The sequence below is a fragment of the Ophidiomyces ophidiicola genome (genome assembly GCF_022830035.1).
Source record: "Ophidiomyces ophidiicola strain CBS 122913 chromosome Unknown scaffold_3, whole genome shotgun sequence".
Taxonomy (NCBI): Eukaryota; Fungi; Ascomycota; class Eurotiomycetes; order Onygenales; family Onygenaceae; genus Ophidiomyces; species Ophidiomyces ophidiicola.
In genome coordinates, this window is record NW_026054643.1 from 1,136,328 (window position 1) to 1,163,239 (window position 26,912).

Sequence of the window (26,912 nt, forward strand, 5' to 3'; positions counted from 1 at the left end):
ATAGTATAAAATAAGATTTTATCTTAAGTTTAGAGAGATTGAGAATCTCTATCTCTAATTAAATAATCTCAATCTTCTTAAATTAAGTCTCATTTCCATCTCAGTACTTGAAACTCAAGTTTCAGTCCCATCCCAATTTTCCATTGGTGCATTAGAGATGAGATTTCAGTTGGGAAATCTCTGTCTTTGCAGTCAGTCTAGTTCATCATATTTATGTTTCAGTTTATGTTTCTGAATTTTTAATTGCATGACAAAGTCATGCATCTTTAGATTTTTCTTCTGCATCAATGTTAAGTATTCAAATTCTGCATCTCTAAAAGTGCATTCTGAATTCATAATTTAACATTTTAATTATACTTTTAAGTCTTCTCATGACATTCCTTTCTCAGAGTTCTTAAAGTTATGTGATTATTTAATCAATAATTTTAATTTAAAGTGTTGAACTGCTTTCAACATCTTGTGTTTATCATTATTTTTGAAGTATTTCTCTTGATAAAGATGAAAGATTTCAGAGACAGTGATAAACTTTTTTAAATTTTTAAGATTCTGAGCAATGAATCTTTTATCCATCTTTTGAATTAAAGCATGCAGAGAATTTTTGTCTTTTACACTATTAATGTCAAAAGAATTCTCTATTTATGCTTTCTGCATTCTTACTTATATGTTCATTGTGTCAATGATGTTTTCTGTGATCAATTTCAGAGAACTCAGTCATGTTCTAAATGTCAGATTGAAGAAAAACATTTTTTCTGATAAAGAATTATTGAAAGTGTCATTATTATTAATGAGATTTTTCAATCTCTGAATTTCTTGTTTTTTCTTAATAGGATTGAGTTTTGTCTCAAGATTTATGATGATTTAGTAATTTTAGTCTGCATCATAAAGAAGATTCTGAACTGTAATGTTCTTTTTTTGTTTTGAAATGACAGCTTCTGATGTCTGTTCTCTTGAAGTTATTCTCTCTGAAGTGTTAACATTCATTGACTTACTTAAAATGTCAATTAAATCTTTAACTTACACTGATAATACTTCTTAATTATTTCTTAAAGAAGTTTCAGCTATAGCTTCTGATACTATAGTCTGACTTATCTATTCTTCTTAAGAAACAGTGATTGACATGAAATTATCAATGTACATAATATCAGAATAGCTTAGCTTAGGCTTTAGTTAGTCAGTGTCTTAAGCTTATTCATGAAGCTAGAGAGAGAATGGAGAATCATTTTCAACTATACAATCAAAATTGCATGGACATTTCATAGCTTTACAAGATCAGATAACAAACTGATAGCATGTCTTACTTGATCAGAAACTTCAAGAGCAGTTCAAAATTCTGAAAATTCTTACTAAATTACTCTCTAAACATAGTTAACAATAAGCTAATCAAGCTCAATGAAATAATGAAATCAGTAAATGAAATCAGATTAATTATTGAGTCTCTCTCAAATGCTGTATTACAAATAGCTAAATATATACTTAACTATAGCTGAAGTAACTCTAGCTCTCAAGTAATTTCACTTGACATCTAACATCTAGCAGAATTTATCACAAAAAATAATAAGATATCATTGTCACAAAGTCAAGTCTTCAACATTTATCAATTATGTATATTAAAAGAGAATTCTAAAGTACTCTCACTGAACAGTTTACAACTAACTCAATTAGAATCAGAGCTCTCTGGCATATTTTACTCTGCAGACTGAAATCTTGACTCATCTATAATCAGAACAGCAATTCACAAATTCATTCAGAACACAATTATAGTCACAAAACTACTTTCTTATATAGTCTTGCTATTAAATAAATAAATCATATCAGACCAATTCTCAAGCATTCTCTTAAGTAATTTAATCATGGATTTTTCATTTAAAAGCAGTAATTCAAACAATATCTCATCAATTTCTGATCAAATTCAGCAGAAACTACTCATCTCAATGACATATGAAGATTCACATCTTCATCAGATTACAACAGCAACTCAACAATCTATTGCAATTATGATCTTTAAGAATTCAAATCTCTTAAATACTAACAGTTCTTCAGAACCATCAATTAAAGCTCTAGAGAAACATACAGCTTGTACAAACAACATAAATATGCAACATATCATAGATGCAGTAACAGTTAATATGTGCACAATTATACACTCAGAATTAGCAGTCTTAAACAGAAAATCTTCTACTTCTCTTTCAATTTCAGTTTTATCAGCTCAACATTTTATCACAAGCAACTAAATACTTCAACAGAACTGGAAAATTACAGATATCAGCTATTTCTATCTAAATATGCCATGTCATTAAAGTAGAAACATTGCAGATCAAGAAGAAAAGATCTAAATTAAAGATGTTCATCTTTTCACAGTCACAATCAAAGTGACAGTAGTAATTAAAAATTCACTACAGATAGAAGCTGAATTGCACTCATGTCTCTGTGAAAATGATATAATTTAATAAACAGTTAAACTAAATGATCTAGCATGCAAAGCTCTTGTTCAAGATTCTGTTGACATTCATGATTGATGCTTTGCTATTGAAAAACATTTTCAGATTTCATCAGCACAAGCACAAGCAAAATTTAATAATATTCACTATATGATTCTGAATATTCATAACAACAGATCAACAGTGATCTATCTCACTGATATCATGATGACAGCTCATCAATGTGAACTGATCACTTTAGAATTTGCAGTAGTATTACATGCATGATGTTATCTTGAAACATCTTTATAAGTCATCATAGATGAATCACTAGAAGACACAACAATGAACATCTTTCATAAACTACTAGTTTATAAAGAGACAAATTAATTTAATCAATATAATATAACATCTGTCTATCACTCTTCATACAGAGTCATTACATTCCAGACATCAAATACAAGACATTCATATTCAACTGATCAATTCTATGATCAGTTCAACCACATGCAGAATAATCAACAATGGAGAACAAGATTAAATGACAGACATCAAAAATTTCAGCTCAAATCAACTGAATGAAGTCCACCATTTTCTTTTCATAATACAGTAGAATCACAACAAGCATATATAACAGATTAAGAACTGGCAAATGCTGATGAAGACTATTTATATGAATCAGAAGAAAATTTCATTACTTCTGAAGACAACATATTTTCAGAATCTGATATAAAACAGATGAATGCTGATTCACATATCATCTGCTATCATTGTGAAGAAGTCTTTCTGTTGCAAAATCAACTTCTTCAGCATCTGAATATATGTGAATCATTAATCTATCTCATTAATTCTGAACATAACATAATTGCATCACAACACATTGATCTTATTTCAGATACTTAATGAAACTTTCATCACTGAAAACATAAAACAGTGCAAGACTACATCAAACACTCTATCAAACTAGCAGTCTGTTGTCTTAACTCAGAGTGCAACTCTACATTAATTAATCATAAATTTCTTCAGAAGCAAAACTCAACTATAATTATTCAAGACTCAATATCTTTATCTGTCAGTGAAATTGATGAGAAATTGATATTCCATGCCTCAGTCTGTTTTTCACTATACTTTTCAGATTTTAATTCAAAAGAGAATAACATTGTCATTTATATTATGATAATGATTCAAGTTGTTAACACTCTTTCAGTTAACATACTCATTAATGTTGACAATCTAGCATCAGAAGACATTGTTCTTGATTTTCTTTAATAATGTGCAATATTTACAAGAGCAGATAACACTCACACACAGCTGATTATTATCTCAAAATCTAATCATCAATCAAAGTGAACACTGTATGTCATTCTAACTGTGAACATTCCACCACATTCTTGAAATGAACTATCAATTAGAACTAGAAATCAACAACTGCTATCAAAGAATAGAGACTATATTTTTCATTCTCAATGTTCTATTTTAACATGCTATGCTTAAGTAATGCAGACTAATCTTTCATTTACAATTTTAGAAAACAATACTGATATCTTTCACATTATAAAACATCATGTCTGCATAGAATATCTAGAAGAAGCTCAGAAAGACTTTACATATCATATTAATATCTCAATGTCAGAAATATTAGTCTGCATATCTGCATAACAATCATCAATAGTAAAATTAATCACATCAGTATTAGGCAAAACAAAACTATCAAATGGAGTCATCATACTCAAAAAATCATCAAACATTTAAAAGCTGACTGACACAATTATGACTCATTACAATGTATGAAAAGATAAAGAAACATTCATAAACATTTCACAATACTGATGAATGAAAATTTTCATTAAAGACTGCTAAATCACAAGAATCTGCAAGAAAGTACTCACTTTTCAAGCAAGAAGAAGCAATAATTGACAAGACATTTAATAAGCTTCACTGTAAAGATCACATGATTCATAGTCTATATCATGCAAAGTACATCTACTCAGTCTTTATAGCATACTGATGAGTCATGAAAAATGAAAAACAAATAGTCAAAGATCATTTAGTGTTTGATATTTGCTTATTAAATATCTGTTCAGTCTCAGATATCTATTCACTACATTGACAAGAAAATATAATAGCAGTCATAGTTGACTGTTTTTACATTACAGTTTTAGATGTCACATTCTTTTTTTATCAATGGTGAGTACATTCTGATGACTGAGATAAACTGATAGTGATAACACACAGAGAACAGAAAGTTTTTAATGTTGCAGTTATGAAATATATTAATAGTGTTTTTTATGTTTAATGTTAAATGAACTATGAATTCCAACACTGAAAAAAATTTGTCTGTATATACATAGATGACATAGTCATCTTCTTCAAAACACTAAATAAGCATATTCAGCATCTTCACATCATTCTTAATCATCTGAACTCTCTGAACATTTTTCTGAATTTAAAGAAAGTTTTCATTAAGTTTCCATCAATTGATCTTCTGAGACAATAAGTTACTGATCTAGATATGTTCATGGCAAAAGGAAAACTCAAAGCAATCATCCAACTCAAATTTCCAAAAATCTTACATCAACTAGAAATGTATCTTAACTTAACAGAATAGCTACAACAGTATATTTCTTACTTTGCCCAACTCAGTGAACCACTTCAAATCAGAAAAATGAAACTTAACATAAAGACATCAACTAAAGACAAAAAGTGACTTAACTACACTAATAAAACTTATATGGACAATTTATTGCAATAAAAACTTAATGCTTTTACAAAAATTCAAAAGCATTTCACTCTTGAAAATTTTCTTGCTCATCATGATTTCAATTGTGAATTATTTATGGACATTGATGCTTCAAAGAAATGAGACTTTGAAATTATGACTTTTCATGTTAAAAGTACATGAACTGACATAATTAATAAGCAATTTACTATATCATTATCTTCAACATTAGTTGAACTGATCATGTTTCTAAGTAAACTACTCAACAAAGCAGAATGAAATTACTGATCAATGAAACTTAAAGTTTCTTATCTGATCTGAACTCTCTGAAAAACTCATCATTTAGTTCTAAATAACCACAACTCAACAATAGTATACACAGACCATGCCACCACTCTAGCCATAGCTAAACAAATCTCAATGAACATCACAGTCACAGACAAACTGAATTTGTGTCTAGTCCAAGCAGCAGCATATATACAGCAATATCAGCTAATTATCTATTATAAATCAGATAAGACACACATAATATCAGATGCACTATTCTGACTGTAAACAACTCTTGATACATCAGCATATGCTCTTCTTATTTTATACATAATCACAATTATTGAACTTAGTTCAGAATTTCATACTGAACTAATGAAAGAATATATCAAAGATTCATTTTTCATCAAAGTCTCACAAACACTCAACTCATCAACAATAGTCACACTATCATTTCATATACAGAATAATTTTATATGAGATCATGACAATAAACATGATCATCTCTGCATTCCCAAATCAAGTATATCAACAATAATTAAATTAGCACATGATTCAACTCATTTTAAAATTGAATAAACACTAGCACAACTTCATGAACTTTTCATTTATTAAATGTATTATAATGTTCAAATCTACATTCAACATTGTCAACAATGTAATCACATTCATTCAAGACAACACAGATTATTTAATGACTATCAATCAATATTAATCTTAAAAATTCTTCATCACATAATTATTATGAATTTTATACTAAAACTATCTGACAGTCAATATAACATGCTTCTGACAGTAACTGACAAGTATATCAAGAGAATTGTCTTGATCTCAGATCACATAACATGAACAGTTCATGACTGAGCCATGACATTTTACATCAGACTCAGTATAGCAGATTGGGCAATCTCTAAAGTTATAATCTTTAACAGAGATTCAAAATTCACATCACAGTTATGACACTCACTTCTAGTTCAATGAATACCAAACTACTATACTTAACAGTCTATCACCCACAAACAGATGGTTAGTCAGAAAGAACTAATCAAACAGTTGAAATTGCACTTATTCATCTGCTACTGAGCATTAATGATTCATTACAATGGCACACACTTCTGTCTACATTGCAGAGATATCTAAATTCAGTCATAAATGTCAGCACAAAAACATCAGCATATGAAATTCTTTATGACATAGCATCTTTAACTGTATTAAATTGATCACTAAATCATCAATCTTGATTCACAGTCAGAATCAATGCTGTTCTACTTCTTGACAAAGCAACAATAGTAGCAAAGCATTATTTTGACAAAAAGCATTGCTATTCAGAATTCAAGAAAGAAGATCAAGTTTATCTTCAATTTTGCAAAGAATATACCACCATTCTCAGCAAACAACTGTGAAAATTTGGCATTCAATTTGCAGAACCTTTTACCATCACAAAAAAAGTAGAAAAGTTAGCTTGTGAACTAAATTTATCAGACACATGAAGAGTTCATAAAACAGACAGTGTCATTTATTTGAAATCAGTCTTAAATATATCAGATCTCTTTAAATAAACAATTCAATCTTTCTCATCAATACAAATCAACAGTCATGAAGAATACAAACTAGAATGAATTGTTGCACACTGCACAAAAGATAAAGATATTAAAGCAAAAAAAGAATATTTAGTTCACTGAAAAGACTACAGACTTCAAGAAGACTTCTGATTAAAAGAATCAGAATTAGTCAACATCAAAGAACTGTTATATCAATACAAACATACTGGCAAGCTTATATAATTTTATATTCAACAACAACAACACAAACAACTCATGAATGCTAAGTGAATATATAATATTTCACTTTTCTCAAACATTCTTCATTCTACAACTTCATCAAACATAATAAATTTTTTCTAACATTCTTCATTCAACAATCTTCACAAGCACAGTTCTACTACATGTCACATTAGCAGAATTCTTTTCTATTTAAGCAACTGTTCATTCACTTTGTACTCAAACAACTGCCCATTCTCTGATTCTCAAACAACTATTCAGCATGAACAACTCCCCAAACATCAATGCATTTGCAAAAATCTCTATTAGAGCATCAAAGTCCACAATTCTATCTGCATCAAAGACTTTCTTTCATGCCAAAGAACAACATAAACTACAAGATCAATATAAAGTTTCAGAAGAGAAGACAGATTTTGAAGCAGACTATATTCTACAATTCATATCAGAAAACATTTGAGTCAGACTTCATTCTACTAATGAATGGAACTTTCAGAGATCTTCATCACACAACTCATCATCAGCTGCATCAGAACCACATCATCTCACTTAAATTAGGATAGAAATGACCACAGACACATGAAAAGACAAGATTATAACAAACAAGTGTACAGAAAATAAAATCATCACATAAAATCATAATGAATGAGTTTATATTCATCTATCTGTCAGAGCATCTTTTTTTGAACAGTGCACTTCAGTGAGAAATAATATTAATGATGAACATGTCTGATATGATGAATCTTTTACAATTCTACAGCAATGAATAGCAGCTATCTTAGTTCTATAAACTCAAGCTGAATTAATCAGAGCTGAAATCAACAGAAAACATGAAGAAGAAATGATGTAATGATGAGAGAGTCAGATCATATGAAAACAAAAATTTTCTTGATGAGAATGATTCAAAAATCACAATATCATCATTTAAGCTTCAGAAACAACTGACATAATAAGTAATGAAGCAATCAATCATCTAGAGAATCTCTCTGAAGAGAACTCTCAAAAGAAATTACCAATTGAATACATTAGCTGTTCAGAAAGACAAGAAATTCAGATAAAAAAATACAACATAAAAGCTTCAGACAACATCTTTAATTCTTCTGAATCTGAAGATAATGTTCTTGCATTTCTTGACTCAACTAGTTCATGAACTGTTCAAGTCAATGACAATTCCATCACACCCACATCAAAGCAAAAGCTCAACAAACATAAAGCTTCAAGCAATAAATTCATCTCATGCAAGAAAAAGACATCAGTGAAACAGAAGACAATTTGAAAGAGTAAACAGCTGCTTAAATCAACTAAAAAAATCAATTCACTGAACAATATCTCAGAACTCAATGCTAATAACTTCTCAACTGATGATAACATGACTTCCCCAACATTCTCTGACTATTATGCTAACAGTTTACTTGATTGAAGAACATCTAGAAGTCATCTCTCATCAGAATTAAATGACACAGCAATTTCAATCTCAAATACAAAAACAACATTAGTCATAGGGATTCTAGAACATAATGAATCAATGTCTCAATCACTATAAGACTCATTAAAGAAAATTAGTAGTAATGATCTTTCAGATTTTACTGATCTTCTCTTCTGAGAACAAGAACTAGTATCTCAGCATCTCCAAAATGAATAAGTGCTTTATTTACAAAATAGATAGTTCTCTGTCTTTTATGTTTCCACAGACTTTTCAGCAATAAACACTGATGACATACTTATCACAGATGAGTTAGACACAATAATCAAACAATCAGCAATATCTAGTAAATGAACAGCAACACTCACTAAGTACAAAAATGCTCAATATGTCATGATCATTTATCAATGTCTTGAATTCTTTCAATTCTTCTCTGAACAATGAAAACTGAACTTGTCAAAATCAGAGAAACAACATCTAGTATCTGAAGCTCTAATTACTTTAATGATTAATTCTTATTTCAAAGAAATATTAAATAAACTTCAACAAGACCATCAAGTACTTTTATTAAGATTAATAAAATATGAACTCATTCACTTTCTATGTTGATTCTCTGAAAAATTCATTCAAATACAATCATCTACAACAATAATTACAGAAATCTGAATGGCTCTAGATGAGAATGATGTTATAACAATGAAAGAAATTCAAGAATGAATTAATCTAAGAACAGATAAAAAAAAAGATGCTTACAGAGAATGTTGATTTGTTCTAAATGATTTCATCAGATGCAAAGTACTATGTCTTTCTAATCATCTACAGAAAGTTCATTCAGCTCATCTGTGAGCACTAGAAGTAATGGCTGAAGATTATTCAAATCTAACTTAAATTGATGATACTGACATGCTAGAACAGAATGCAAAGAACACTCTACAACTATGAGAGAACTTTGCATTAAATGAAGAATGATATCTTCAATGCCAAATTGAAATATATGCTCTAATGTGATCAATCATGTCTACTCTAGCTCAAAAGAAGTTTCTATACTCAATGACACATTCTAAATTGATTAATAAAACAGTCATTGAGAAGATGTTCTTCTTTTTCAACTTTCTCTACTATAATTATCAATTCTAACTTCATATGTTCAGTACACATGCTTTCAGTGAGAACACTGCTCTTAAAAGATATTCTCTGACAACTGATGTAAAATTATCAATGTACATAATATCAGAATAGCTTAGCTTATTTAGTCAGCATCTCAAGCTTACTCACAAAGCTAGAGAAAGAATGGAGGATCATCTTCAACTATACAATCAAAATTGCACAGACATTCTGTAGCTTTACAAGATCAGATAACAGTGATAGAGACTTCAATTCATGAATTATTGTTAAAATTTACATTTTATTGTCTCTTTCTGATTTCACTTCTGATTTCAGTCATAGTATCTGAGTGTATCTAACAGCATGAAATTGCATTTATTTTTGTGTAAAATGTGTTGATATTAAGAAGATAGAATAGAAAGAAATTTTCTAATAGAGTAGCTTAATGAATCATTTTATGTTTTATTGATGAGAACTGTAGAATGACAGTCTATAAAATAGATGCTAAAGAATAATGTATCAAGTCTACAGTGTAAGAAAGATAACTAAGTTGGATCTATAATATTAAAATAGTATTGCTATAGGTGCAGTAAGAGAAGAACTCATCAGTGTATCACTGATCTTTCATGAAAGAAGATCAGCATGACTTTAAGTACTATTGAGATCAGAGCTATACTAACTATTAAGATACTAGTTTCTAGAACTGATCTAGTCTACAGTGGGCATGACATCATAAAACTAATATTACAGTTAATGTTTGAAACTGTCATTCATAAACAGAATTTATTAGTGATAAGAATCTACATATCTGCATGATTACATTCTGCAGTCACTTTCAGCACTTCTCTGAAGTTGCAGAGAGCTAGGGTTAGAGAAGAGAAAAAAGAGAGAAAATAGATTAAATTAATTGTGAGAATTGAAATTGCAGTGTGAGCAAGTCAATGTGCAGTAGAAGCTCATACAACAAAAGCTTAGTTAGTAGAATATACTTACTAATAACTATATAAATATATAAGTATATAGTTATATATAAGATTTTGGTGAATGAGTAGGATGAGAACAGTGATAATAGAGTTCAGAAAACAATAGTATAGAAGAAGTAGTTAATGAATATTCAAAGAAGTTGTTGAATTGTTCTGTTAATTACATTTTGCAGTGGAGATTTTGGTCTTATTTATAGACTGTGAGTTTAGAGTTTAAGTTATGTAAGTTATGGCATATTTGTCTTGATTTATAAGTGTTACATCATGTATGATGTAATGTATGATGCAGTATGATGCAGTATATTGTGCAATACTTGCAATAGTTTTGTAAAAAGTAGTTATACTTTTTAGAAAACTGAATTATTATATGAGGCATTTTATAAATTCTGGTTTCAGTGGCTGATACTTTCTATAAATCAGAATATCTATGATGTAGATTTATAGAAAGTTGGTATAACTGATTATAAAACTTGTTAAAGTTGAATATAATGTGCAATAGTTTATTAATCTTGAAAATAAACTATGCAACATTGAATTTTATGATGATATTGATGATGTCATATATGATGACATCTTATATGATGTAATATCATATTATGATGTGATTTGCCACCTCAATTTATTATTCTTTTCTTGATTAATAATTTTATGGTGGTAATCTTATTGCTGTAACTCTATTAGAAAATAAAGTTTGAAATAAACTTTTATACAATAAGATTTGAACTAATCCAAAAAGAATTATAGATCAAACTTTATATCTAATCAAGATTTATGTATATGACTCTGTAAATGTTATAGAAGTTATACATGTTATACACATGTTATATAAGACAATATATGGTATATAAATTTGATTATATTTGAAAATGTGATATTCTTACATGTTGCAACATTAAAAAATAATACTTCAGAGACTTCAGAAGATTCCCTCTGTGAAGTCTAGAATTTGTAACTGTAAAAGCTGTTAAATAGTCTCTATAAAATGAATTAAATTGTGCTGTTTGCTGCAGAATCACTGTATAAACTGTTTGTCTGTCAATTTAATCTGTGTTTTGACATCTTATTCTAGCACTTCATCTAGAAGATGGAGATTGCTCATTTAAGCTTGCTTCAGCTGAGTCATTCATCACTTTTATGACAAAATAATTGACTGTTGAAATTCTGTCATTAGTGCTCACTGCTTCTGCAGTAGAATAATTGACTATTAATTATTCATCATTTGTGCTCACTGTTTCTGTAGAGTTAGTGACAGAAAGTATAGTAGATGTTATATCTTTAGATGAATTAATTACAACATCAGTCATCATCTCTGTAGCTTCTGTGACAGAATGATTAACTGTTAATGAAAGTTGATTTAGTATCTCTATTTCAGTCAATGATGTTGTTGAATCATTCAGAAGAAATTGAGTGTAGATGTTTAAAGTTAACAGCTTTAATATTAATTTTAATGTTGATCACACACATATCTCTTCTGATTGATCAGTTAGTGTCTTAGTTATTATTTCTATTAATTTTATTAACTGATCAATGATCTTCTGACTTTTACATGATGTATTTTTGTCAGTGTCTTCATCTTCACTGTTATGTCTGCTTAAGTTCATCTTATTAACATTACTTACTTTAACAAAAGATATTGCTTCTGACACAACAAAGCTCTTCTATAATAAAAGCTTGCTGCTGATCTCATTACAATTAAAAAGCATATCTTCATCAAATATAACATCTCTCATTAATATAATCTTTTGTCATACTGAAATTCAAATGTGAAAAATATTTATTGATTTATATTCAACAAAATATTCAACTTTCACTCTAGAAGTCAGCTTCTGATTTCTTTCATATTATGCATTCTTAATTAAAGAATACACTCTACAGCCAAAAACTCTTATATGTCTAATTTCAGTTAAAGAGATTGTGGTTTGAAGATATTTTCTCAAGAATTCAAGAGAAGTGTTTCAATCAAGATCTTTCATCAAAATTCTGTTTAAAATATACACTGCAGTCTTGACACATTCTGACCACAAATTCTCAGATAAATTGACTTCAATTCACATTGTACACACTGTCATCATTATTAAAGCTTCCACACACTCTGCAGCTTCATTTTGAGTCAGTGTGTAGAGTGTCAAACATTGAACAACTATATTATATGTTTGAGTCAACACTGTCAGTTCTGACTGCATAGAGATTTCTTCATCAATTTAAATAGTTAAGATAGTTAATTGATATAAATTGAAAATTACTCTTATCATTTTTACTGTGCACATTAAACTTTCAGATTTTCACTGCATCATTTTCATGTAGTGCAGATGAGTATAATTATAATATAAGTGCATCATTTATCTATCTTCATTATAATCTGAAGCAAACTGTATGAGATCAACAGACATTTTTATGAATAGATGTGTAGATCTTTTTAACAGTGTTCTGTGTATAATTTGCTTTGTCTTTAAAAGAGTGCAAGATCTGCACTTTACTGTTAGATTTTTAAATTTTACATTAGTAGATATTTTCAGAAGATGAGTCAGAGACTCTCTTTTCAGATGATCAAGTCTCAAATGTCAAATATTTATTATTTCTAGCAAACTGAAGATCAATACTGTCACTGATTTATTAATTAAATCTTCACTTAACAAGACAGTAAAGACACTCTTTGTTATACTGTCTGTTGCAATATTAATAGATCTGTATTCAATGATCATTTTTCTCTTTTTAACAGTTAAATTAAACAAGATATCTCTTGTGCTGATGTAGTAAACTGTAAGAGACTCATTATTTAAATAACAACTCTTTACATGCAGTAATTCATGTACTATTAGATTTATATAAAAGTCAGAAATGTAGAGAATATTCTGTAGTAATATCTTATCAGCATCTGCTGATGTTTAAATATAAACTTCAACATTATCATATTCATGAAATTTACAATGAGTATTTTCAATGAGCACAATATCTAAAGAATCAGCATTTCAGTAGTTTTAAAATTTTGTAAAATTATTGCAAATATGTGCATCTGCACTTTCATCTAATATGAAGCTGTTTCATAGTGAATAGAGTTTATATTTGTTGCTTATGTTAGTGAAGTTAAAAACTATTACAGAAGTAAAAATAGTCAGATTAGAAGATTTCTTGACAATGACTTTGTTAACATCATTATCTATCACATCATCTGAAGTGTCAACTTCTTTATTAATATTTCAATTCTTCAATTTCTTTCAATTTGCAATCTTCTTTCTTAATTTTTTTTCACTCACTGAATTCTTCAATACTTTCTTGATCTTATTATCAATTTTTGAATCTGATTTTCAGTCCATTGATTGAATAAGTGAATTAAAATATGAACAGTACATTCAATCATGTTACTCTTCATAAAAACATACTGAATTCATATTTTCATTATTCTCTCTCAATAACTTATTTTAAACTATTTTTTTGATGAAATATGCTGACAGTTTATTCTGTTGATCTGACTCAGTATTCTTCTTTAATGTCTGCTGAAATATTTAAATATGTCTATAAACATTCAGCTCATGCTTCTTATTTAAATTCTCTTCTGTTAGAAGCTTTGACAGATACAAATAGAAGAACTCTCTATAATGCTGAGTGATCACTCTCAGAAATTATTTAAAGATAAAAAACTCATAAATATATTCACACATATCATACACAGTAGCTCAATTTAATACTTCTTCATAGTTCAGTAAATATGCTTTAATTACTTAATTCTTTAATCAGTTCTCTAAAATTTTAAATCTCTTTACTAGTCTAGCTTTTAATTAAAAAGCATTCATTATATTTCTAACATATAAAGCTTTCAGATGTTCTTTTGCAGTAGCTTCTACATCATTTAATTTACTTATTGTAAGAATTTTTAGAGATGAATTTACATAATCTCTTATTGTCTTCTATATCTCTTGCATTACTAAGATTTTCTTCTTTTAAGTTTTGTATTAATCTCTTTGCATATTTCTTACATGTTTCATATCTATAGAAGTTATGATTTCTTCAGTTTTTTCAGAAGAAAGAAAATTCTCTATAACAGATTCTTAAAGTTCAGAATGTGTTTCTTTTGTTGAATCAACATACAGTCACAATTAGTGAAGATTTACTAAATACTTAATGTCTTCAATTCATTCTTTTCAGTTATCAGAACTATTCAGCATAATAACTCTTCTAGACAATTTATTCATTTTTAATTAATTATTGAAGTTGAGACATTGACTCTAAATTATAATTTTTTATAGATTTAGATCAGTAAAATATAGATGCATTAGATCTTTATGAACTTTACAATTAAAGTTTAAGCTTAAATAGAGAGTTCAATATATGATCTTAAAATACTTAATAGTGATCTCTATTTATATGAATAACAAGATTAAAATAAAGTAACTTAAATGTATCTTTAGATAATAATCAAATTCTTAAAATAGTTCAGACTCATAACTATTAGACAACATAGAAGCACATAATAATTATATGACTGAATGTCTATAATATTGCATCTAATCTGTTTCTAATGAATAAGACACAGCTACTTATAGATAAACATACTATAACTGAGACTATGAGAAAAACATATAAAAAATCTCTAGCAAATCTCCATCAGTCCAATAGACAAAGATAATGAAATTGGTACCATGGTTGAGAAGAGGAGGTGGCAAACCTACAGTTCTCCAGTTCCTCCTTTGGGGACCTGGTCACCTGACAAGTCACCTGACTCCTGCTCAACACATAGTTAGGTACCAATTGAACGTAGTACTCTGTAACTTTTATTTACTCCCCATTCTAGCTGTTCTAAGGCTTTTATGAAGTTGAAGCTAGCTCTATGATAAACCTGCTACTTGAATTACTGTTCCCTTGACTTTGAAGTACATAACTATACAGTACATATGTACATATATACATTTTTTATTTTTAACTTGCGTTTCCCCTCCGCCATTGAATATCTACGAAATAATCCAGGTCCAGGCCCGTTGATGCTCGCAAGGATTAAATAACCCTTATCGAAGCCTAAAGCCCCAGGCTAGATTTCAGCTCATCTTTCTCAAGCCTACCCATTTACCCTTTTTACCTTGTTCCCAATTTTTGCCATGTTTTTTATTCATTTTCTGGAACACGTTCTCACTCTCCATCCTTCTTTTTTTGGGTCACATGTTAAAGAATATTTGACTCAGAAGCTTTTGGATGATGTAGAAGGAATATGTACTGGAGATTACTACATTGTTTGCGTGATGGATACATATGACATTTCAGAGGGACGCATCATTCCAGGCAGCGGGATGGCAGAATACACCATTATGTACCGAGCGATTGTGTGGAAGCCTTTCAAGGGAGAGACGGTACGGTTGAGTTTAGCCTGTGCTTTTGCCGCTGTTGCTAATCCGGGGCTATGAAGGTGGATGCCATTGTGACATCTGTCAAGAACCAAGGAATCTTCGCTGAAGTAGGACCCCTTACGGTCTTTGTGTCTAAACACGTACGCATTATATCCCTTCCAATATTATAGGGAAAATATTCTTATACTGAAGCTTCGAAGTTAATCCCACCCGAAATAAAATGGGATCCAGACGCGACGCCTGCACAGTATACAGATAATGCCGACCAAGTCATTGAAAAGGGCACTAACTTAAGAATAAAATTGATTGGCCTCCGAAATGATGTACGAAACATGTTTGCCATCGGAAGTATCAAAGAAGATTACCTTGGGTTCGTCTTCAATCCAGGGGTGCATTGATCGCTGCTAACAGAGAGTTACCCACAGAACGCTATAGGTCACTCGAGATTAGTTGTGACAGCATCCTACTCAGCTGCGGCAGCCAGTGGCAGGCCAGTCTCCCGGAGTCTTTGCTTCTCTGAGGGGTATCTCTCCGTTTAAGTTCTGTTCCCCACTCCAGCACATTCATGGCAGAATGCAGTTGTATTTACTCTGGCTGGAGATATCGAAATTGACAGAGCGATGCTACAATCTTACAGCATATTGGGCGGTTTCAGGCGTCAATAATATTCTCAAAGAGTCAAAGTAGGGGAAACTGTCCTAAAAAAATTTGAGCGTGTTTCTCAACATATGCAGTATCCGATATTAGCTTCATCATTGTACTTTCAGAGCCTTTGGTGATGTGTTAATTCTATACTGACTCACGCAGGGCTGATGGTGCACTTTTAAATGCTGGCCATCCAAAAAGCGAGATCCAGGGTAAAAAAAAGTAATAAATACTTCAATAGACTTTGTGGGTGTCAAATGCATTCTGGATGTTGATCTCCAGGATTTCTTTCAAAACCAGGTTCTTACACTGTATTCCGTACTATTCTAGGCTTCTAGCAATGAATTTGTTACTGAACTAATCACAACTCCAAACAAATCTGAAACGCTAATTGCGTCCTTTGGTGTTGACTTTGGAACTAATGCAGGGGAACATATGGAAGCCTTCCAAACTACTATCTACCTAGTTTGTCATAGTTAACTAGGGTAACTAGTTAGCTAGTTACCCCGCGTTTCAGAAAACATGGAAGTACCCCATACACAGTACTTCATACAGGGTCAAGAATATTTCATAACCCATGATTGTTACTTCAGTGCAACATGTGTGAGTGTATGGAGTATGTTTACTGCATCTATGCATACATACATAGTTAGATATTGAATAGAATAGTAACTAAGTTGCACCAAATGGTAAATGGTAGGTAATGGAGTACATATGTGTGGATTATATACCACACACATAGATGCATCTAGATAGTAACTACAGAGTAATGTTGAAGTTGAGACAGAGCTATGGAGTACTCCATACATCACTATAACAACAGTTTGAGATTTCAACAGAGTGGAGTGACAGGAGTCCAGATATCATGGATAACACATGCTGTAACTAAGCCAGATTAGGGAGAGTGGCTCTTCATAGTCTTAGACTGCATAGGAGCCTAAAAACAATAATGAATAACACTCTTACACAATGTAAACATCAACAAACAGATGTTGTAACCACCAGCAACAACAGTCACACAAATGTTCCAATAAATAATAATTAATACACAAGTCAATCAATTGTTCCTAGGACGTATATACATATATCGGGCTCCTGATCTTGTTTCACTCGAGGTACTTACTTAAATAAGTTCTTGGCTGCCCCTTGTCAAAATCGCTCTCTGACTCGATCAAAGACATCAGACTCGGCATAATATGACATATTTCCCTACGCGCTTTTAAACACACTGTTATCACTCGCAAACCTATCCCTACTAGCCTTTTCCCCATCCACAGAATCATGTCTATCAGGGACCTATATGAGAAGTTTCTGGCCACACCAGCAGAAGAGATCCTCTCCCCAGACGCGTCCCTGCATTATATCCCGACAACTACAACATTTATGGGCGCAAGCAATGTCATACAACACTTAATTCAGGAGCGCCATGCAGTCAAGAATATGGGCGAAAAAATCTTGAATGTGGTGGAGGGGATTGATTCACTCTGCTTCGAACTTGAATTGACATTGGAATTTGTTACAAACGGAGGATCCTATCTCCCTGCACTGGATGATAATTTTGTGGTTAATCGCAGGGTGATATTTCCATTGGTATGATGCCTGATTACAAGCCTGTCCGCACGATCAGATTGTTGCTAATCGCCTGGGTGTACAGATACATATCGCCCACTTTGATAGTGACAGCAAGATTTCTCAAATTAGAATCTTCTGGGACCAGGGTGCGCTTTTAAAACAGGTGGACATTATCGGCCCGCGTCACTATAATTGGCCGATACGTGATGGAACAGAACAGTCACGTTTGGCAATTTCCTCTATTTCAATGGCAGCAAAAGCTCTGATGAAGAGGAATATCAAAATGCAGCAGGATTCTCCTCCAAAAATTACTTCTGACCAGAGCCCGCACCCTCCCCCGCCCCCGTTTGGACTGTTGGACGGGCCACATTCGAGTGAGGCAGAGCCTGTCATTTCCGCTGCATTGATAACCCCCCAAAAAGGAGATCAATGCCAAAATAGGTCTCTTTCAACGCCTAAAGTTACCTCCCGGATACTTGAACATTTCGAATTTGGGGAAGCAAAAGCTCCACCTCCCAGTGCTAAATACCCCAAGACATACGACCACTTTGAATTCGGTGAAGCAAAGGCTCCAGCAAGAGTGGAAGTAGCAAAAACAAGTAGAGTGCAGAACCACTTTGAATTTGGCGAAGAACCTCCCGAACGCACGAAACCTACCAAAGAGGCTATTCACTTTGAATTGGGAGAAGCTTCCCCCAGCAGCACTACTTCACATATACCCGTGCGCCCTCGATCGTCCAAGCATGAATCGCAGTGGGATTTTGAAGACTTTGTGACACCGGAAAAACCTTGTCAAAAAACTCGAGCGCAAGATATCCGTCATTTTACCTGGAGTGATGAGGATTGTGAGGCACCTGATACGCCAAAACCCAAGCCTAAGATTTCTCGCCCAAGGCGCGATATCGAAGCCCACTTCGTGTTTGAAGATAACGGCACCCACAAAGCAAAACAAGAATCAGCCAATAATTCCCAGGGAACAACAAGCAGTACATATCTTGGACTCTATCATAATAACCTATATATCGACACCGCTGGCAACGTGAGGCCACAAGTAGAATCAAACGTACTTTCAACTGTGCCAGACCTTTCGAGCCGCAAGAAGGACTTTGACAGCCATTGGGACCTGACTGACGGACAATCAGAAGGGGAACCCGGTAAAATAACGCATTTAGGCACTGGCCGAACTAGAGTAACTCAAATGATGGATTCGGCTTGGGATAAATACGACGATGATTTGAACAATAAAAACAATAATGGCGGCCATTCGCGCACCTGCGCAAAAAGGCGCAATCAAAATACAGCTCTGCCCAGCTGGGGGTTTGGGGACGAAAACGATATCTGATGTCCAACTTTTAGCCAAATCAAATACAACACCAGATCCCACTACGCTTCTTTCTTTTTAAGGAGGATTTTATCGGAAATATTTCCTTCATCATTCCATTCATTGCCTAGTGGTTTTACTTCAAGTATGCTGATGCTTTCTGAGTTTTGGAGGAGCCCGCTGAATGAAAGCTTGAATTTCTTTATGCAAATGTCAGGGAAACATCCCATCAGCTAGTCATACTCATGATATCCTTTCTTTACCTAAATTCTGTATAAAAGAAGCATCTACGTATAAACAGGCTGCGCCGCACTATTCTGTCTAACGTATAGTAGATGAATGCATACAGAGTATGATTCAATGGCATGAAAGCCAGATCATATGGGAACTTAAGTTCCTTCGGAGAGAATGATTCAGGAATGGAAATACTACTCTCTGGCCTCCTGATGCAATAGCCCCCCCACCCATCCCCATATACTCCGTTGGAATACGGAGCACGGAGCAGTTATGAAATATGGGTTCGCCAAGACTGTTTGTTATATAGTTAAATGGCTAAATGGTACGGAGAACTCCATACTCCGTACTCCATAACTATTTAATTGTTAACTGTTAACTACTCCGTACCATATCCAAAGTAGTATCTACATCTTGGCCTTCCTTATTTGACACTTCAGTGCTCTATGGTTTCTGGTATTGTAATACGTATGTTTGTTTATTCATAACTCTCAGATTTCAAACTTATGGGATCTCCAACCTCAGTAACTAACTACAGTACATAACTAACTTTTTGTCCATATCTAACAGCTTTTCTCTCGAACGCCATAAAAATTCTGATTCCCCATGGCCCCCACTCCACCATCAGGACCCTCACCGGGCACCCATTCTCCAGAATGGCAGTTTCGAGTGGTTCGAAGACGAAATCGAATACCGTTGTCCTGTGGCCCGTGCAGGAGTCGAAAGTCAGCTCCCATTCTTTTTTTTAGACGTTGCCTTTAATTGAGTTATCTCTCTCTCCAGGCTGAAGTGTAACCGTGCGGCACCTTGCGAAAACTGCGCGAAGAGAGGAGATTCATTATCCTGCACGTACGCCCAGCTAAGTAACAGAAAGAAGCTCCAAACAAGCCGCCACCAGCCTCCATCGCCGGATGATATGCAGAATCGTATTGATCGACTAGAAAGCGTGGTACTCTCGTTGATGACGAATAGCGCCCAACACCCTGGATCTGGTCCGGGTAATGAAGCTGTCCCTGGAAGAGTAGACGGCATAGCACCGCAGCACTCCTCACCAGATGCTGCAAACGATCGTAGAAATGAAGAAAGTGACACGGAGCAAGTCACTAAGTCATTTGGGATAATGAAAGTTGACGCTCAAAATCAAAAGTCGTACTATATAAGTGAAGCTCATTGGACCTCCATTCTTAATGATGTGAGGCGGCCTACATAAAGTGCCTAAAGTGCTCATCACGATTTAAAGCTAACCATCCTCAGATAGCAGAGGTTAGGAACTTCTGGGCGAGCCATAAAAAGCAAATCGATGAGCAAATGGAGAAGGTCCGGGCAGCAAACCGTGACCATGACTTGTCTAGTTCTGCTCTAATATTTGGCACCATGAAATCTTCAACTAAGGCAGAACTACTGGCGTTATTTCCCTCCAAATATACAGCTGATATCTTAGTTGCTCGTTATTTCAACACACTTGACCCATCAATATGTAAGTGACCACCATGACTGGCTAAGAGAAATGTTATTCTGACAATTACAGATCTTATTCACACACAAACTTTTCAAAAACAGGTACAAACATCCTTGATTCGCACGCCAGGGTAGATTGACTGATTTTCTTGCAGTATGCGAAGCACTGGCAGGACCCATCAAAGACTAGTATAGTCTGGATAGGGATGCTCTTCGCTATGATGCGACTAGCAATTCTATCATATCATCGAGACGATGATGCACCAACAGAGTTTCGTGGAAAATGTTTAGATACTGCTAGTTCATACAGATCTTCCATGGCACAATGTTTGGTTTTTGTAGATTTTACAAAACCACATACATACGTTCTTGAAACATTGATCCTTCATCTCCAAGGCGAGTATTCGCAGAGTCACGATGCCCAAGTATCCCTTTGGGTTTTGGTTGGTATAATAGTTCGTTTAGCGATGCGTATGGGCTATCATCGAGATTCAAAAATGTTCTCTAATGTTTCCATATACCATGGTGAAATGCGCCGCCGGCTTTGGAGTTTCATCCGATGTGCAGATCTTTTATTTTCTTTTCAGGTCGGTTTACCGAGTATGATCCGTTCGGGCGATAGCGACACTGATTGTCCGCGAAGTCTATACGACGATGACTTTGATGAAGATAGTATTGAGCTACCTCCTGAGCGCCCTTTCAATGAACCAACGCCGATATCATATCTTATTGTCAAATATCGTCTTACACTGGCGTTTGGTCGCGTTTTAGAATGTTCCCAAAAGATAAACGGCACAACCTATGAGGAACTGATGGAAATCGATAATTCTCTACGTCAAGCCCGTGAGATAGTACCGAAACACTTACGAATTCGCCCACTCTCCGAATGTGATAATGATCCAGCAGATTTAGTTGTGAAAAGGTTTGGGGTACGTCACCCCCCATGGACGCCTTGAACGACTTCATATCTAACCACCAAATTCCAGATTATGAGCATCTACCACAAAGCCCAATGTGTTCTCCACAGGCCCTTTCTCCATCGCGCGCGCAAAAACCCGCGTTATTCTTATTCTCGTCGTGCATGTGTTGATAGTTCTATGGAGCTTCTCAACTTTCAGCTTATACTGCACAACGCTTCAGGCCCGGGCGGGAAACTGAGGCATAGACCTTGGTACTCAGGCTCATTCAATTTCCATGATTTTTTGATGGCCAGTACAATAATAGCACTAGACCTCCACCATGATTATCAATCCCAGAGCTCGAATCAGACTCAAACTATCTGGGATGCTCATCGGCAGCAGGAAATGCTTACTGCTCTTCAGCGGACCAGAGACATCTGGGATGAATTGAAAGACAGTTCGATGGATGCATGGAAAGGTACAGTTGTTTTGGGGTTGCTATTAGAGAAGCTCAATCACAGCCCCCAAAAGCGCATCATACCTGATACGAAATTGGTGTTTGATGCACAAGATGAAAAGCAGAGTGCTGCTATGACTTTAGGGCTGCTGAGTAGTGGCATGACTCCTCGAAGACTGACAAGCCCACCACAACTTCCAAAAACCATTTCAGGGCTGGACCAGACCCAGCAGGACAGTATGGAAAATATCGATCAATTATCAAGCACCACATTAGGAATGCTTGGGCAAATGCCAGATATGCAGCCATTCAATCTGGACTGGGTATGTATGATTTTCTAGGTTGCCTTTAAGATATTAAGTACTTCTAGGTCTTTTCATTCCCGTTACTAACCCTAGAATTGCAGGAAGCATGGGACGCCTATATTCAATCAGCTTCGTTTGATCCAGGCTGGGTTGGATTGGATTCTGAGCAGCCACCTCTTTCACAAGGCCCTGTGCTAGCCAACAGGATGGAAAATGATCAGTCCTCTTGACAGGAGCTACCCAAAACACATAAAAAACATTTAAATTTCAACCCTAGGTACCTCATGGTGTATTGAGCATAATGGCTTTTCGTTTGTAAGGACAGGTTGGAGACAAGACCATATTTTATGATATACTCTGTGATGAGCGGGGATCGGTGGGAGGCCTGATCAGAGGCAATGTAGGAAGTAGGCAGCGCACACGGCTAGGTCATGGAGCGTGGGGGACACGCCATCGAAGGCAACAACGGAACCAACAACAAACCAACCACACAACTAAAGCCGAACGTATTCAATTTAGGTGCTATAGCTAACGTACGTACATGAAAAAGAGCACAGTAAAGCATAAAGAACATGGAGAGAGCTCAAGGAGCATGAAGGCGTTGCGTAATATTACAGTAGCATTGCCCAACGATTACGTGGTAGCTCAAGAAAACGTCGAAACTACTCCGTACAGTTGCGTAATATTACCAAAATTGGTATTCTTAATGTAGTTCAAACGAAGCTGTATGGAGTTGCAGTTAATTGGACCTAAAGCCTTAAAATAATTAGGAGAGGAATGACAGGTACAGAGTACTAAGTACTCCGTAGTATTCCTGAATTGTGTGGTTGTGAGAGCTACATCATTGTGCCAGGAAAATTATGTAGTAATTTGTTCTCGAAGCTGTATTGTATTGTAATATTTCTAACTGCATTGTAATAACCTTTCATTCCACAATAAGTGCAAAACGTCATGCATGGTCTCAAAATTGACTTTTCTACTCTTCTACCAGTTAGGGTGATAGATGATTTGCACTATTTTTACAGTGTTTGTGAACTTAGAAATTTTCTGGAAGGTGCTTTATATGAACTCCGTATTTAGTAAGTTGAATGCAATTGCACTTGTGGTGGAAATGTCTAGCTGTACTAAAATACACAATGTTACGAAAGTCAAATACACTTAACCAAGTTAACTAAACATTACGAAGTGGATACGTATATTACGGTATTATTGAAAAATCTGGGATTCCAGTATGGACTGCTCATACTCTGTACTCCATACTTGTTAATAGTTACAGCAAAAGTTTTATATCGAGTCAACATTCTCACATCTTGTAAAATTTTAACTAGCATTCCAACTGTCCACCCTTTTAAGTAATTATATCAAAACAAGAAATATGTTTGTTCTCCCACAGCTAAATTATCTTAAAGTGTAATCATTAACCTATCTTGTCTTATCACAGGTTTCTTCTTAAACGTGTCTTGTGCCCCAGTATTCGCCATGCCTGCCCAGGGGCTCTGACTAAACTGAGGACTGGTGTTCCCATTGCCTCTCGTCCAAATAAATCGTATCGCGTACTTGCCCCAAATGGCCTTCAGCAGCGGTGGCTTAACAATGGACCGTCGAGTTCATTCGCCGAGTCGCGAGAAACCGTGATCGCCGAGAGCTCTGTGACAAAATCCGGTGATTTCACCCCAAACGACCGTTCACGGATCCGTTCCACCGGTCCACCCCGTGTGTCTCCCACGCCAAAGACTGTGATTTACGTCGGAAATATCTTTTTCGATGTTACTGCTGACCAACTGAGAAATGAATTTTCAAAATGCGGCCCGGTTGAGTCAGCGCGCATCATTTACGATCCCCGGGGTGTTAGTAGAGGGTAAGTGACATCTAGTCATTTTCTTCCCGGCCATCATTTCCCTACGATAATGCCATTATATATTGAGCCAAGTATCTAATTGGTTTTTCACATAAATAGGTTCGGTTATATGAAGTTCCAAGACGTGGAAACGGCCCAAAAGGCTGTGAATCTCATGCATGGGCAAATTTTTGAAGGTAGACGATTAGCTGTAAATTTCGCCCAGAATGATGAGCCGGTCAGTCGCCCCAGAGATAACCAAACGAAACGTCCGACCCGCACTTTATTTATTGGAAACATGTCTTTCGAAATGACTGACCGCGACCTTCACGAGCTTTTCAAAGATATTGAAAATGTCATTGACGTCCGAGTTGCCGTTGATAGACGGACTGGGCAAGCCCGCGGCTTTGCCCATGCCGAATTTGTGGATGCGGAGAGCGCAGAAAAGGCCTTTGCGATACTACATGGACAGTCACCATACGGCAGGCCACTACGTCTAGACTACAGCTTTAGCACCCCTAGGTCACGCGCTCAAGATTCTGATCAACAAAAAGACACGAACTTTGAGACTGAACCTCATCAGTCACAGCTTGAACATAATTGAGAATGTAAACAGGAGAGTACTGGCTGAAAGACAAGCAATAAATTGCTCTTCATTTGGGCCATTAGGAATGTTGATAAGTGAATTTGACAGTTACCAGAGCATTTGCTATCACTCACGCCTTCTATTGTTCATGGTGGGAGTTTACCTTTAGTGCTTTTATTTCATTTGTGTCAAAATGTAAGATACTTGGTGTATGTGGATAATCGGGAAGTGTTTTATGCCTGTGCTCCCAGTTCATTTTCTCCTTAAATCAGGCTTTAGTTCGGAAGTACAAATTAAACGGTTTGATGTGTCACTCAAACTCAAGTTTTATACAGAATACTCTGTACATGGTAGAAAGTTCCTATGTCTTCAATCCATAGCGGAATCCCGGATTTCTGCACTACCATCAGGTTACCGATTTTCCGAGCTGTTACGTAGCCATTACCACCACGTCGTAGTGCCAACGTTGGCGTCAGTAACTACTACGTATTTTGACTACTACGTAGTAAGAGCTTACTACGTTGAATCTACTATATGGTAATAACAACATTTTTAAATCTAATAAGGAAATGATCAGCAGGTGAAAAATTTTCATTCATCTTTTTCAAATCTCTAAGTCACTCACTAACTCTCTTCTACAGTAGAAGCCTACGCGATTTTCTACTATCCTACTAGCTAGGCTAGCAGGCGATTTCTACTATCCTACTAACTAGGCTAGTAGGTGATTCTCTACAATTCTACTAGCTAGGCTGGCAGGCGATTTCTACTATCCTACTAGCCTAGCTAGTAGGTGATTCTCTACAATCCTACTAGCTAGGCTAGCAGGCGATTTCTACTATCCTACTAGCTAGGCTAGTAGGTGATTCTCTACAATTCTACTAGCTAGGCTGGCAGGCGATTTCTACTATCCTACTAGCCTAGCTAGTAGGTGATTCTCTACAATCCTACTAGCTAGGCTAGCAGGCGATTTCTACTATCCTACTAACTAGGCTAGTAGGTGATTCTCTACAATTCTACTAGCTAGGCTGGCAGGCGATTTCTACTATCCTACTAGCCTAGCTAGTAGGCGATTCTCTACAATTCTACTAGCTAGGCTAGTAGGTGATTCTCTACAATTCTACTAGCTAGATTTCTACTACTGTTTTCATAGTTTTTGTGGACTTAGAAATTTTCTGGAAGATTCTTTGTATGTAGGTGTAATTGTACTTGTGGTAGAAATAGCTAGCTGTACTCCAATACAAAACATTACTAAAGTTAAATACACTTAACCAAGTTAACTCCAATTAACTCTACGCAAGACAACGTTGCGAATACCGACTCAAGTTGTGGCAACCAACAAAGGTAATATTACGCAATTGTAGTTTCAACGTTGTGCTGAGTTACTACGTAGTGGTTACGTTGCCACTACCGTAACATTACGGTATTTCACAGATCTGGAATTCCGGTATGGATCTACCCGAGAATCACATGACATAATTACATGGAGGAGTATAGTTAGGTAAGCTAAATTAGGTATAAGTTCATTGTGTGCTCGTATATCCGAGGCAAAATTGAAACTCCCCCACCCATAC

The 26,912-nt window shown here is 34.6% G+C and overlaps 4 protein-coding genes across 4 annotated transcripts; all 4 read left to right on the forward strand.

Annotated features, from left to right (window-relative positions):
• Positions 1 to 15,970: 15,970 nt before the first annotated feature.
• On the forward strand, positions 15,971 to 16,425 carry RPB7 (DNA-directed RNA polymerase II subunit; the record flags this gene model as incomplete). The annotated part of the gene is made up of 3 exons (XM_049250503.1): positions 15,971 to 16,030; positions 16,087 to 16,167; positions 16,228 to 16,425. 3 exons carry the CDS (start codon positions 15,971 to 15,973, stop codon positions 16,423 to 16,425), a joined length of 339 nt encoding a protein of 112 aa, XP_049110863.1.
• A 1,528-nt stretch (positions 16,426 to 17,953) lies between these two features.
• On the forward strand, positions 17,954 to 19,586 carry LOZ57_001414 (uncharacterized protein; the record flags this gene model as incomplete). Its single annotated transcript, XM_049250504.1, has 2 exons — positions 17,954 to 18,262; positions 18,327 to 19,586. 2 exons carry the CDS (start codon positions 17,954 to 17,956, stop codon positions 19,584 to 19,586), a joined length of 1,569 nt encoding a protein of 522 aa, XP_049110864.1.
• Positions 19,587 to 20,715: 1,129 nt separating this feature from the next.
• Positions 20,716 to 23,148, forward strand: LOZ57_001415 (uncharacterized protein; the record flags this gene model as incomplete). Its single annotated transcript, XM_049250505.1, has 6 exons — positions 20,716 to 20,991; positions 21,054 to 21,276; positions 21,328 to 21,359; positions 21,413 to 22,186; positions 22,244 to 22,936; positions 23,020 to 23,148. The coding sequence occupies 6 exons, from the start codon at positions 20,716 to 20,718 to the stop codon at positions 23,146 to 23,148; spliced, it is 2,127 nt and encodes a 708-aa protein (XP_049110865.1).
• A 1,145-nt stretch (positions 23,149 to 24,293) lies between these two features.
• Positions 24,294 to 25,359, forward strand: LOZ57_001416 (uncharacterized protein; the record flags this gene model as incomplete). The annotated part of the gene is made up of 3 exons (XM_049250506.1): positions 24,294 to 24,328; positions 24,390 to 24,776; positions 24,876 to 25,359. 3 exons carry the CDS (start codon positions 24,294 to 24,296, stop codon positions 25,357 to 25,359), a joined length of 906 nt encoding a protein of 301 aa, XP_049110866.1.
• Positions 25,360 to 26,912: the final 1,553 nt, after the last annotated feature.